This window comes from Leucoraja erinacea, chromosome 7, assembly GCF_028641065.1.
Source record: "Leucoraja erinacea ecotype New England chromosome 7, Leri_hhj_1, whole genome shotgun sequence".
NCBI classification, from domain to species: domain Eukaryota; kingdom Metazoa; phylum Chordata; class Chondrichthyes; order Rajiformes; family Rajidae; genus Leucoraja; species Leucoraja erinaceus.
The window spans coordinates 41,681,903-41,695,958 of NC_073383.1; the positions used below are offsets into that span (position 1 = coordinate 41,681,903).

At 45.1% G+C, this 14,056-nt stretch overlaps 1 protein-coding gene across 2 annotated transcripts in view; it reads left to right on the forward strand.

Annotated features, from left to right (window-relative positions):
- LOC129698917 (disintegrin and metalloproteinase domain-containing protein 23-like) overlaps positions 1–14,056 on the forward strand; it is a 135,554-nt gene that overhangs the window by 100,937 nt on the left and 20,561 nt on the right. For both annotated transcript variants that reach the window (XM_055638351.1, XM_055638352.1), the window contains exons 19-23: positions 1,096–1,146; positions 1,237–1,300; positions 3,499–3,604; positions 8,628–8,796; positions 12,944–13,055. In XM_055638351.1, the coding sequence (XP_055494326.1) occupies positions 1,096–1,146; positions 1,237–1,300; positions 3,499–3,604; positions 8,628–8,796; positions 12,944–13,055 (502 nt within the window). The remainder of the gene's footprint in view (positions 1–1,095; positions 1,147–1,236; positions 1,301–3,498; positions 3,605–8,627; positions 8,797–12,943; positions 13,056–14,056) is intronic.

The following is a 14,056-nucleotide window of genomic DNA, read 5'->3' on the forward strand; positions in this document are numbered from 1 at the left end:
TGTGACCCTGTTATCAGCAGATTCCAGCTGTCCTACTGCTGTGTCCTACTCTGCTTGCGTATCCACCTTGGCCTGTTCATTTGCACAATGCCAAAACCATGGCCCAGCATGGCTGGGAATTATGTGCCACTGCATTCCTGTGGAATTTTATTTATCTTGATTTTAGCCAGTTGCATATTGCATCACATACCAGGTCAGTTGCCGAGACGTTTCCAGTTTTGTGGGAGATTCTTGAATAAGGCAGATGAAAGGGGTTTAGTTTATTGTCACATGTACTGAGGTACATTGAAAAGCTTTTGTTGCATGCTAACCAATCAGCGGAAAGATAATGCATGATTACAATCGAACCATCCACAGTGCAGATACATGGAAAAGGTAATAACATGAATAACATTTAGTGCAAGATAAAGTCCAGTAAAGTTGGATCAGCGATAGTCCAATTGGTCTCCAATGAGGTAGATAGTAGCTCAGGACTGCTCTCTATTTGTTGGTAGGATGGTTCAGTTACCCTGATAACAGCTGGGAAGAAACTGTCCATGAATCTGGACGTTTTCACACTTCTATACCTTTGATGGGAGAGAGGAGAAGAGAGAGTGGTTGGGGTGCAACTCATCCTTGATTATGCTGGTGGCCTTGCTGAGGCAATATGAGGTGTAAATTGAGTCAATGGAAGGGAGATTGGTTAGTGTGATGGTCTGGGCTGTGTCCACATTTCTCCACAATTTCTTGGGGGCTTGTTCCCAAACCATGCTGTGATGCACCACGATGTAGAAGTTTCATAGGTTCAAGATAAAGGGATGGTCATTTAAAATTGAGGTATGTTAAAAACATTTCTGGCAAAGTATAGCAAACACCTGGAATTCCCCAGTCCAGAGAGTTTAAAGTGGAGGGAGATCAATTATTGAAAGAAGTGAAAATTGAGGGATCTGACACCGAGAGATATCTAAGATAAATCAGCTGTGATTATATTGAATGGAGTGGCCCACTCTTGCTCCTGTTCTATTCCATCCAGCAGCATAACAGAATGAATAATGATCCTCCCAACCTCCCCCCCCCGGGTGAATTTTAATTGTGCTAATTATGCATTTATTCCAGTGCCCGCCTAACCTCCACAAGCAGGATGGATACGCCTGTGACTTGAACCAGGTGAGTGGACCTTGCTCTTCATCCAGACCATTGTTGCCGGTTTTACTCCTCAGTACTCCAAGTGAACCATGGATGTTTCTTATCTTGCAGGGCCGCTGCTTCAATGGGGAGTGTAAAACGAGAGACAACCAGTGCAAACTGATTTGGGGCTCAAGTAAGGAGACCACCTCTGTTGCTGCCGTTCTCAGGATTTCCGCCTTCATCTAGCGCCGGACCAAATGTCGGGCTTTCTCAGTGGGGCAGGCAGTGTCTGTAGAGAGAGGGAAATCAGAACAGGGATAAGTTCGAACAGCATCTCGACAGTCGTGGCCTCGCTTTATGGACTGAGGGCCAGAGCACAGAGCAGAGTTGCTTAATAGTTGCAGAGAATGCAGGGGGAGGATAGAGGGAGGAGTGAAGGAATGGGGAGTGGAAGATGAGAGTGCTGGAGCTGGCTTGGGGTTGTTAGCTGAGTGACTGGAACCCCTCAAGATCCAGTGAAGGCATGTAGTTGAAGGTCAGTGTGGGTGTTGTGAGCTTAGAATTATATGAAAGAGCTTAAAAACAGCTGAGTCTGGGAATATGGGGAGAAGACAGGAACTGATTGGGGATAATCACATGAACACGGTGCTGGCTCGAAGGGCCAAATGACCTACTCCTGCACCTATTGTCTATTGTCTATTTGGTCAGAAAGTTCACATGCAAAGCATAGAAATTAACTATGACCACGTGCGTTGTTTCAGGACACTAGTTTTCTCCCACATCCCAGATATGCGGGTTGGTAGGTTACTTGGCTGCTGTAAATTGCCTCTCGTTTGTAGGTGAGTAGTACAACCTGCGGGGAGTTGACGGGAATGTGGAGAGAATAAAATGAGATTAGTGTAAATGTGTGGTTGATGGTCAATGCGGACTCAGTGGGCAGAATGGGCTGTTTCCATGCTATAGTACCTCACTGACTATGACTATACATTCATCATGCTGGATACCCCAGCTGTAAGGTCATTGGCATCTCCCTACGATCCCCAACTTCTTAAAAGGAGAGGTGTTGAAAGATCAGACATCTATCTATATGTCGGGTGAGAGGATGTTGTTTTCCCATGAGTGATCAGTTGGGACAAATTCAACAGAATATGGGGCCGACTGTTAGATAGTTAACACAACTACAGTGAATATGTGTTTATATGGCACCTTTAACTCAGAAAAATGTGCTTTGACAATGTTTTTACTTAAGGAACTATAATGTGTAGGAAAGAACGGCAGAAGCTGGTTTAAATCGAAGGTAGACACAAAATGCTGGAGTAACTCAGCGGGACAGGCAGCATCTCCGGAGAGAAGGAATGGGCGATGTTTCAGGTCAAGACCCTTCTTCAGACTGATGCCGGGAGTGGGCGGGACAGAGACAGTAAGACTGGTGAGAGAACTGAGAAGGGGGAGGGGATGGAGAGAGAAGGAAAGCAAGGGCTATTTGAAGCTAGCAAAGTCAATGTTCGTACCGCTGAGGTGTAAGCTACCCAAGCAAAATATGAGGTGCTGTTCTTCCAATTTGCGCTGGGCCTCACTCTGACAATGGAGGAAAGGTCAGATTGGGAATGGGAGGGGGAGTTAAAGTGCTGAGCAACAAGGAAATCAGGTAGGTTAAGGCACACTGAGCGGAGGTGTTCAGCAAAACGATCGCCAAGCCTGCGCTTGGTCTTGCCGATGTGCAGAAGTTGACACCAGGAACAGCGGATATAATAGATGAGGTTGGAGGAGGTCCAAGTGACCCTCTGCCTCACCTGAAAAGAGTGTCTGGGTCCTTGGATGGAGTCAAGGGGAGAGGTAAAGGGACAGTTGTTGCATCTCCTGCGGTTGCAGAAGAAAGTACCTGGGTGCGTGTAAGGTTGTTGCGGCAGATGAACCTAGGCTTACGGAGGCTGCTGGGTGGGACACTGAGGTGGTGGAGACAGGAGAAGCTGACATGGTCATGTTGACGGAACAGGTAAGGCCCTGGAGCTCAACCAAAGGTCTACACATCAAGGTTGTCATCATAGGTTACAGTTTGGAAGCATTTAATCATTAAATTTAGTAGTGTTGGCAGTAACTAAAACTAATAGAGAGTAAGGAGTGGAGGTTCTGTTTATTTTGGTGAGGATGCCTTGAATTTGCAGTGAAATAACTTTAGGCCTGAACGGATTACATTGTGAGGACTAGAATTGTGTTCCCTCAAGATTAAGGGATCCCCGAGGCTTATAAATGTGGTTAAGTTGCTCTAGACCCGAGGGTCTACTTTTCTTTCCCATGTTCAATCGTTCTGATCAGCTCTGGCACATTACACCATTTGAGCAGAGATATTTAAGGGTAAGGTTGGATTTTTACAACTTTCTTACTTTGCAGAGGCCCTAGGGTCGGACAAGTTTTGTTACGAGAAGCTCAACACGGAAGGTACCGAGAAAGGGAACTGTGGGAAGGAGGGCGATAAGTGGCTGCAATGCAGTAAACAGTAAGTAACGACAACCTTCCCCCTCGACAGTGTTGGGCCCATGATTGCCGTGAGTTCAGATGGAGCTACTGAAAGAAGTGTCCGTCTACACATGCAATGGACATCAACAGCATTCAAGCACGAGGAAAGAGCGTTATCTGAAGCTGAGAAGTGACCATTGCCAGGGGTAGTGTGCAATTGTGGAAGCCTTGAAAATGAAATGGGTGTGGGATTAGGAGTTTATCTGATCTCAGGTTAGGTATTGTAGAATAACCACGCTGCAGGCTTGGTTTATGAGCGTTCTGTTTCTGAGTGTTCATAGCCAAAACAGTTAGTAGATACCTTCAAAGTAATGCCAGCAGGGATTAAAAAGCCTGGAATATGAAGGGTTATATTTAAACAAGGTCTTGGAGGGCTCATTATGGACTAGTACTCTCATGAAATGAGGTTTCAAAACAAGGGAGCTTAAGTTTATGATAAAGGGTGGGATAGGATCCGAAAAGGAACTTTTTCACTAAAAGGGTGGTTGCAAACTGGAATGCACTGCTTGAGTGGGTGATGAAAGGACGCACACGCGCAACATTTAAGAAACATCTTCTAGACAAACACTTGAACATTACTTCTATTCCATTCTGTTTGTAGTTTGTTTTTTTGCACAATCCACGAGCATTGCCACTTTTCATTTCACTGCACATCTCGTATGTGTATGTGACGAATAAACTTTACTTGACTTGACTTGAACTGCATGGAAGGCTATGGACCAAGTGCTAGTAATTGGGATTAGCGGAGGTGGGTAATATGGGAGATATGGACTTGACCTTAAGAACACTTGACATTGCAGTCAACTTTTCTGCATCTGCTTCCACGAATGTCTGAAAGATCTGGGACTTGACAGCCATCGGGAACTAGCACTAAGAGGAGATGATGCCGAGGACATGTCATCCATGTTTTGATTGAATGGGGTGCACGATTGAGGGCCAAGTGATGTATTCCTGCTTCGATGTTCTAATGTGTGTCGTACAGTGCTCTCAGAGGTTGGGACCACGGACAATGAGCCTGTTGATCCAGCTGGCACCTTGACCAAGGGTCTATTCACTATAAACATTGGCAAGCAGCCCTCATGTACTATTCCCAACCAAGTTTTAGATCCAAACCCTTCCATTGGCATAGAGAACAAAGGTGGGCTCCAAATCTGAAACTAAAACAGAAACACTCAGCAGGTTAGGCAGCACCTAAACGGGAAGACAAAGAGGGAACCTTTCAGGTTGATGACTTTTTGTTAGAGTTCGACCATTGCCTTTAAGTGCTAACTGTTTCTCTCTCATAAAGAATGTTGTCTGACCAGTTGAGATTGAGCAGCATCTGCTCCTCTAAACATAGCTGAAGACATATCAAACATGCACTCTGGAAGCCCTGTTTAACAATGGGGTTCCCTCGCAGGTAGTAGAGGTAATGTGTAATGTCTCATTAACTGCGCCATCGGGAGGGCTGCCTCAGTACGCGGATCCACCCCTCCTCCACCCCCATCCCCACTTTGTCTCCTGCATTCGTGGTTGGCAGACGTCAGTCGGGATTGGTGGGAAGAGTAGTTTTTACAAGCACAGTAGGTGCATCAGTGAGTTTTCTTTCAATTTGAACTAGTCCAATGGCTATAAGGAAATGATGACCAACGGGGGAAGGATCACAGATTATGATAACTGGTCAAAAATACAGATACAATGGTATATTCTGCACTCTGTTTCTCTTTTGCATTGCATGTTGTATTCATGTATGGTACAATCTTCCTGGATAGCATGCAAAACAACGTTCTTTTAATTGTATCTCAGTACTCATGACTATAATAAACCAATGCTAATATCAGCCTTAATGCAGATTGAAACTCTCTACTCCAGCACCCCTGGGATATGACCAGTGATACACCACAGAAAATGTCCTTGATCATCTTCCCCAGAGCAAGAGAATTGGTTTTTTTTTAAGGATACTCCAGGTTACATGAGGGTTCCCTTCCTGAGGGAAGTTTCCATAGGTTGAAACGTTGTTGCCTCTGGCAGGTTATTTAGCTACATAGTACATATGTTAGTTAATTTTTGACTTTAGTTTGAAGTAGTTTTATTACATTTCTACCAGAGATCCAAACCATGCCCCACAGGAGATGCTAGACCATGGAATGCCAGAACAGAGAGTTTCAACCTGTCTTCAGTTATTCCTTTCTATTGACTTGTCACAGAGGAAACTGGCTGCTTTGGGTACAGGGTTTTCCAATATAAAACTTGCGTACAGTTAAATCACAGGTAGATTTATCACAGATAGATAGGCACGTCACTTCAATACAAAATACCTATTATCCAAAATTCCGGAAACCGAAAAGCTCCGAAAACCGGACATTTTTTCCAGGATGTCGTCTGCACACCAAAGCTCGCGTTTGGCGCCAAACGTGACCCGAAACGACCCACGGTCAACCCAGGTCTGTACTACTGTACTACTGTAGTTACTTAAACATCTGTAAATCATTGCTTAAATGTTAGTCAATTAGTTTGGAGGTTTTTTATGTGGTGGTGGGGGGGAAGGGGGAAACTTTAATTCTTAGTCCCCTACCTGGTCAGAGAGGCAGCATCCCACCAACCTGCTTCTTCACCCCGTCCTCGCGGCCTACCATCGAAAATGGAGCGGCGGTTGGATCTCCGACCCTGGCGAACTCGATCCCTGGCTCCGCGGCGCTCCAAATCCAGCGCCGCCCACAGCCGGATGCCCGCAGCCCCAGCTCCGCGATGTTGGGAGTCAGCGGCGGCGCAGCGCTGGGATACCAGCGGGAAGCGGGCAATGCCTTACCGGGTCGCCGTGCGGTAAGCTCCGGAGCGGCTTTGGAGCGCCGCGGAGCCAGAGATCGAGTTCGTCGGGGTTGGAGCTCCAACCGGCGCGGCCTGAGGGCTACGAGTGCCCCGGTCTCCGGGGAGGAGGCAGCCGCTCCAGACTTTCCAAGCCGCCCGCGCTACCTCCCTCACTGAGTAACTGCCGGGATCGAGGCGCAAACTCGCGACCTTGCGGCAACGAGCCGAGCACTCTACCACTGAGCCAACCGTTAAAATCTACGCTAAAAATCTTCCATTCCGAAATCCGAAAAATTCCGAAATCCGAGAAGTGTCTGGTCCCAAGGCTTTCGGATAAAAGGTTGTGTACCTGTACTTTATTAAGGAAATCTGTTATGTGAACTTTGCTCTATCTGTAGTATAATCAGACTTGGGGATATTGTTATTGGAGCACATACATTTTGTAACCAAATGTGTTAGAATCTCAATTGGATAATTTAAAATAATATCAGAATTTCTAACCCTTCCTCTCTCCTTGCCCCATCTCCCCTCCCTCTGTTATCTTTCCCTTTGTTATCTTTCCTTGCTTTTTGCCTTTGCCAGTTCTGTGGCACCTTCTCTGCACCCATTAGCCGGGTCCTTTTGGCCGCATTGTCGGTGAAGCGACTCCCACCTCCTTCTACCTTGGGCCTTTAGCCAGGTGGGACGATGTGTTGACTGTGTGCTACCTCTGTCTGCACCAGCTTTTGTGTAGGCGGGTTCAAATAAGTATTTTAAGTTCTCCAGGCCGTCATTGTCGGTGATAGTGATCGAAACTCCCACAGCATGTGTACCAAGCAGGGCAAGCTAGTTAGGACTGTACAGGGAGGGCCATTCTGATGTCTATGTAGCAATGACTGTTTTAAAAATCAAGTCTGCAATTTATCCCATCAGTAAAGCGAGGATTGGCATTGGCCTCTTTTATCTCAAGTGTTATGGCCACCAAAATTAGCTTTTGTGTGGGCTGAATTTCAATGGACATTACAAAAAAAGCTGTGATCTTGGATAATCAAAGGCCCATATTTAAGTGTCCAAAGATTCTCCAATAATTCTGTCTTTTTTTATATCTAATTTACATTAATTTATAGGCCAATAGAAGAATTTAGTGTTCAACTTGAACCCCAGCATTCTAGGGGTTCCTGTGGCAGTGTTTAAACGTTCCTATTAGTGCCCTCAAATGCCGAGAAATACTACCCCAAAATGCTACTCGCTATAGATAACTTGATATATAGGGTTATATATATGCCCCATTATGGAAAATAAGGTACATACCTGTTTGCTTTATACAGATGTTGCGGAATCAGGAGTAATTTTTAAACTATTATAACCATTATAAAACTAATAATACCTTTTGCGACCGGGTCTTGTCGTTAATGATATCTAGGCTGAACATGCATTAGTACAGCCTGGTAAAAATAAACCCGCCCCCCTCCAAACAGCGCCAAAATCGCGGACCTGGCTGTGGGCAGATTCCCAATGGCGATTCAGGTAGGTTTTGTAACATACCTAATCTATGCCTGTGCATATGTGGAAATAAATGTCCCAAATGTATTTTTACAGTTTATAATCTACACACACATAATGCATTTTTTTAAATAGTGTATGTCTCTGCATCTTATGTATGGGCATGCATCTGATAATACCATGCAAAGAGATGAAATATCTTTGTGCTTGCTGTCACCTTTCTCATCCACAAGGACAATCTTAACAGGTGCTCAGATACACTAACCTACATTATCTGCCCTGCTGCTTGTCTAGAACTAGCTGCAAAAGAGCAGAAATGTGTTTTTACACCCCCAATGTCATCACACTATTCAAATGGCACCTCTGTTATAATTACATGGCTGGCCCACTAATACTCTGCCTCTTTCCCTAGCTGTAATTCTCTCAGTCACTTCCCAGTGGCATTAGCCGTACCCAACTACTAGCCAGCTTTGTCTACTAAATTTGAGACTGGGGAGAGCCCTCACTATGGCGGCTCAGAATAAGGACTACGTGGGCATGTTGCTGTTGATGAATTTCTTCCTTAAACGTTGCTCTGCCTCCTTCTCCTCCCTTCTGTGAATCAAACATTCCTTGAAAACTGTCCCGACTCCCCCCCCAACCCCCCCCCCCCCCCCCCCCCCCCCCCCCCCCCCCATTAGGTGACGTCTGATAAAGTGTGGAAGCTCACTGTCCTTTTATTTACTGTTTTCCAGTGGTAGTCACATCATTATGGACGATGGGACAGACCTGGGCTATGTTAAGGATGGTACCCCCTGCGGACCATCAATGATGTGCTTGGAGAGGAGATGCCAACCCATCCAGTCGTTCAACATCAGTATTTGTCCAAGTGGATCATCGATAAAGATATGCTCTGGACACGGGGTCAGTGAAAGTGCACTTGCATGCAACTAAGGGAGTGTGTAACAGCATGAATGTCCATTGTGTTCGCAAGCAGATCTCCTGGTTAGATAACCTATGGACCCTTTAAAGTAATAACCAAATGTTTTCTCTTATTTGCTTTGATATTTGTGTTAGAAGTTCTTTGGAAGCTCCATCTTCAAGACCACCACTAATGGCTTAGATGCATAGACAATAGGTGCAGGAGTAGGCCATTCGGCCCTTCGAGCCAGCACGGCCATTCAATGTGATCATGGCTGATCATCCACAATCAGTATCCCGTCCCTGCCTTCTCCCCATATCCCTTGATTCAGCTAGCCCTAAGAGCTCTATCCAACTCTCTTTTGAATGCATCCAGAGAATCGGCCTCCACTGCCTTCTGTGGCAGAGAATTCCACAAATTCACAACTCTCTGTGTGAAAACTTTTTTCTTCATCTCAGTTCTAAATGGCCTACCCCTTATTCTTAAACTGGCCCCTGTTTCTGGACTCCCCCAATATTGGGAACATGTTTCCTGCATCTAGCATGTCCAGTCCCTTTATAATTTTATATGTTTCTATAAGATTGCCTCTCATCCTTCTAAATTCCAGTGAATACAAGCCCAGTCGCTCCATTCTTTCATCATATGACAGTCCCGCCATCCCGGGAATTAACCTGGTGAACCTATACTGCACTCCCTCAATGGCAAGAATGTCCTTCCTCAAATTAGGAGACCAAAACTGCACACAATACTCCAGCTGTGGTCTCACCAGTGCCCTGTACAACTGCAGAAGGACCTATTTGCTCCTATACTCAGTTCCTCGCGTTAAGAAGGCCAATATGCCATTAGCTTTCTTCATTGCCTGCTGTACCTGCATGCTTACCTTCAGTAATTGATGTAGAAGGATACCCAGGTCTCGTTGTACTTCCCCTTTTCCTAACCTGACACCATTCAGATAATAGGTCTGAAGATGGGTTTCGGCCCGAAACGTTGCCTATTTTCCAGCTTTTTTGTGTACCTACCATTCAGATGATAATCTGCCTTCCCGTTCTTGCCACCAAAGTGGATATCCTCACAATATACTGCATCTGCCATTCATCTGCCCACTCACCCAAACTGTCCAAGTCACCCTGCATTTTCATAGCATCCTCCTCACAGTTCACACTGCCACCCAGTTTTGTGTCATCTGCAAATTTGCTAATGTTACTTTTAATCCTTCATCTAAATCATTAATGTATATTGTAAATAGCTGCCGTCGCTGCACCGAGCCTTGGGGTACCCCACTAGTCACTGTCTGCCATTCTGAAAGGGACCCGTTAATCCCTACTCTTTGTTTCCTGTCTTCCAACCAATTTTAAATCCATGTCAGTACCCTACTCCCAATACCATGTGCTCTAATTTTGCCCAGTAATCTCCTATGTGGGACCTTATCAAAAGCATCCTGAAAGTCCAGGTACACTACATCCACTGCCTCTCCCTTGTCCATTTTCCTAGTTACATCCTCAAAAAATTCCAGATTAGTCAAGCATGATTTCCCCTTCGTAAATCCATGCTGACTCGGACAGATCCTGTTACTGCTATCCAAATGTGTGGCTGAATTTATAGAACATTGGAAAATGATCACCAATGCGTCCACGATTTCTAGAGCCACCTCCTTGAATATTCTGGGATGCAGACCATCAGGCCCAGGGGATTTAGAAACATAGAAATATAGAAAATAGGTGCAGGAGTAGGCCATTCGGCCCTTCGAGCCTGCACCGTCATTCAATATGATCATGGCTGATAATCCAACTCAGTTTATCAGCCTTCAGCCCCATCAGTCTACCCAACACCATTTCCTGACTAATGTGAATTTCCTTCAGTTCCTCCATCACCTTAAGTCTTCTGTCCCCTAGTACATCTGAGAGAATACTTAGTGAAGACAGAACCAATGTACCTGTTCAACTCATCTGCCATTTCCTTGATCCCCATCATAAATGCACCTGCATCTATAAATGCACCTGTTTCTGTCTTCAAGGGACCCACATTTGGCATAACCTTTTTTCCTCTTCACGTACCTAAAGAAGCTTTTACTATCCTCCTTTATATTCTTGGCTAGCTTACCTTCTTACTTCATCTTTTCTCCCGGTATTGCCTTCTTAGTTACCTTCTGTTGATCTTTAAAAGTTTCCCAATCCTCCGGCTTTCAGCTCATCTTTGCTATGTTGTACGTCTTCTCTTTTATTTTTATACTGTCGTTGACTTCCCTTGTCAGCCACAATCACCTCTTACTCCCCTTGGATTCTTTCTTCCACTTTGGAATTAAATGATCCTGCATCTTCTGGATTATTCCCAGAAATACCTGCCATTGCTGTTCCACCGTCATCCCTGCTAGGGTTCATTTCCAGACAACTTTGGCCGGCTCCACCCTCATGCCTCCATAGTCCCCTTTGTTCAACTGCAATACTGGCATTCCTGATTTTACCTTCACCCTCTCAAATTGCAGATTAAAACTTATCATATTATGGTTGCTTTACCTTGAGTTCCCTAATCAAATCCGGTTCATTACACAACACCAAATCCAGAATTGCCTTCTCCCTGGTAGGTTCCAGTGCAAGTTGCTCTAAGAATCCATCTCGGAGGCACTCGACAAACTCCCTTTCTTGGGATCCAGCACCAACCTGATTTTCCCAGTCTACCTGTATGTTGAAATTTCCCATAACCACCGTAGCATTACCTTTGTTACATACTAATTTTAACTCCTGATGCAACTTGCAACCTATCTACAGTCAGTAGCATCTAAGTCTAAAGGTGCTGTTCAAGTCCTGGAGCCTTGACCCTATAATCTTTACTGATGCTCCAGTACGGTACTAAGAGCGATGCTACATTTTGAAATACACCAGCTTTCAAATGAAACATTGGACTGAGGCCTCTCTGCCCCCTTAAAGAATCATAGAGATGTATAGCACAGAAATGATCTATTTAGTACACCATGTCCATGCCAACCTTATTGCCAAACTACTCATCCTATTTGTCCATATTTACACTGCATTTTTCTGTTTTACTTAGTTAAGGGTCCATCTAAACGTCTGCTAAATGTAGCAATTGATTCTGATTCCACCACCCATCTGGCAGCACATTCCAAATATCAACCACTACATGTGTAAACCAAAAACCTTGACCCTTAGACTAAAACACCTACCTCTCACCTTAAACCTCTCGTTTTTGATACTCCTTGAGAAAAATATTATTGTAGGGCTAGCTATCCTATCAATGCCTTCAAAATCGTACATCTATCTGGTCAATCCTCGGGCTCCAGGGGAAACAACCCCAGCTTATTCAATGTCTCCCCATAGCTAAAATGCTCCAATCCAGCCACCATCCTGCTGAATCTCCACTGCGCTCTCTCCAGTACAGCCACATTCTTCAGTGGCGTGGCAGCCAAAACTGCACACAATCCTGTAACAGGATTTTTCAAAAAGTAGAATTTCAACCTGTTGTCTTTATGAATACATATTCCCGAAGGAATTGACAAGAACTCATTGAGGAGGTAGTATCACAGCAAGAGGACAAGCTGTGTGGTTTGTTGCCACGTTCCCTCCATCATAACTTGACTGTACTACTTTAGCCATTAGCGCTTTGTGAAGTGCTGAGGATGTGGAAGAAGCTGTACAAGAACAAGTTCTGCCAAAATTCCAGCTAGCATTCCCAATGAAACTCTTTGTGAGTTCCAGATTATCTGTTCCACAAATTGTTTTCATGCTATCCAGTCAAATCATAGAACATGAGTGCAACCAAACTATACACAGGTATAACAGTTAGTACAAAGAGAAAAACATCAGAGTGCAGAATAGAGTGTTACAGCATCGGAATGTTACTATTACAGAGTCCAGATTAAAGAGAGTGCAAAAAAACGGGATATCAAGGCACAGAAGAGAGAGAGATGGGCAATGTATATAGAAACAAAGAAAGAATTACAATGCCAAAGAAGGGTCCTACTTTAATTTGGATATATCTCCACTTCGCACCCATGTTACCAACTGTAGTTTGAAGTATGCAGGCAGGTTTCTTCCTAGCCAAATGGCATCCACCCTTTCCCTTTCCATTTTTCAATAACGTCGAAGAAGGAGGTCTCATTTTGACTCCGGGCTGATTTAATCCTCTGTGTTGCAGCTCTGCAGTAACGAGGGAACCTGCATCTGTGAGGGGACCTGGGCAGGAACGGACTGCAGCATGTACGACCCCAAGCTCGAGGACTCCAAGAAGCCACCCGAGGGCCCCAAGGGTTTGTTTGGTTTCACTCGCAGCCTTTTTTTGTGATCTTTGATGCTCTATTGTCTCTCCGTCTTCCTGCCATTGTTTAAACAGAGTGTTTAATACTTACCAAAACAAATTGAAAATAACTCAGCAAGTTCAACAGATTGGAACTCACGAGGGCTAGAAAAGCAGGGCTGCTATCGAAAGATATCCATTGTGAATTAATTTGCATTTATTTCCCCCATGCATTGTTTTGTGTATTCTCCTTGTCCTCCCTTTAGTGTCTCATTACCATGATCGTTGAAAAAGTGGTTGGTTATTGTTACCAAAAATACTGCCATTCTCACTTTATACCGAGTGAGGGGAGTCCTAACTTAAGTCTGACCCCTTGGTTGATTGTTGTCCCTCCCCCCCCCCCCCCCCCCCCCCCCCCCCCCCCCCCCCCCCCCCCCCCCCCCCCCCCCCCACCCAACGCATCTTGAGCCCGCATGTGGCTTCACACTGTCCAACGTACTTTTAAGCCTTTCTCTGGGCCTTCCCACTGGTGGGAGCTGCCTCCATCTGGAGCAGAATCTCAGTGGCGTAACATCTACCCTGAGTCCAGAGTTCAAACCTCGCAATGGCTTGTTGCATTTGTTTCCATTACACTGCTTGCCTGCGGGGAGGTACCACAGAGTTCAGGAAGGGGGTAGGAACAGCAAGGATGGCAGCCATTAGGAATTAAGGGGAATTGTGAAGAGGATGGAGCAGAAGGTGAAGACACAATTACATAAAGTGTTTGCCTAACCAGAGATATGTATGGCAAGATTGAAATAACCTGCCCAGCACTGAACGCAGTGGGAGAACAATAGTTTGTAGGAAGATAAACACAAAATGCTGGAGTTACCCAGAGGGACAGGAGAGATGGAATGGGTGCCGTTTCGGGTCGAGGCCCTTGGTCTGAAGAAGGGTCGTGACCCGAAACATCACCCATTCCTTCTATCCAAAGATGTTGCCTGTCCCGCTGAATTACTATCTTGGGTCTATCTT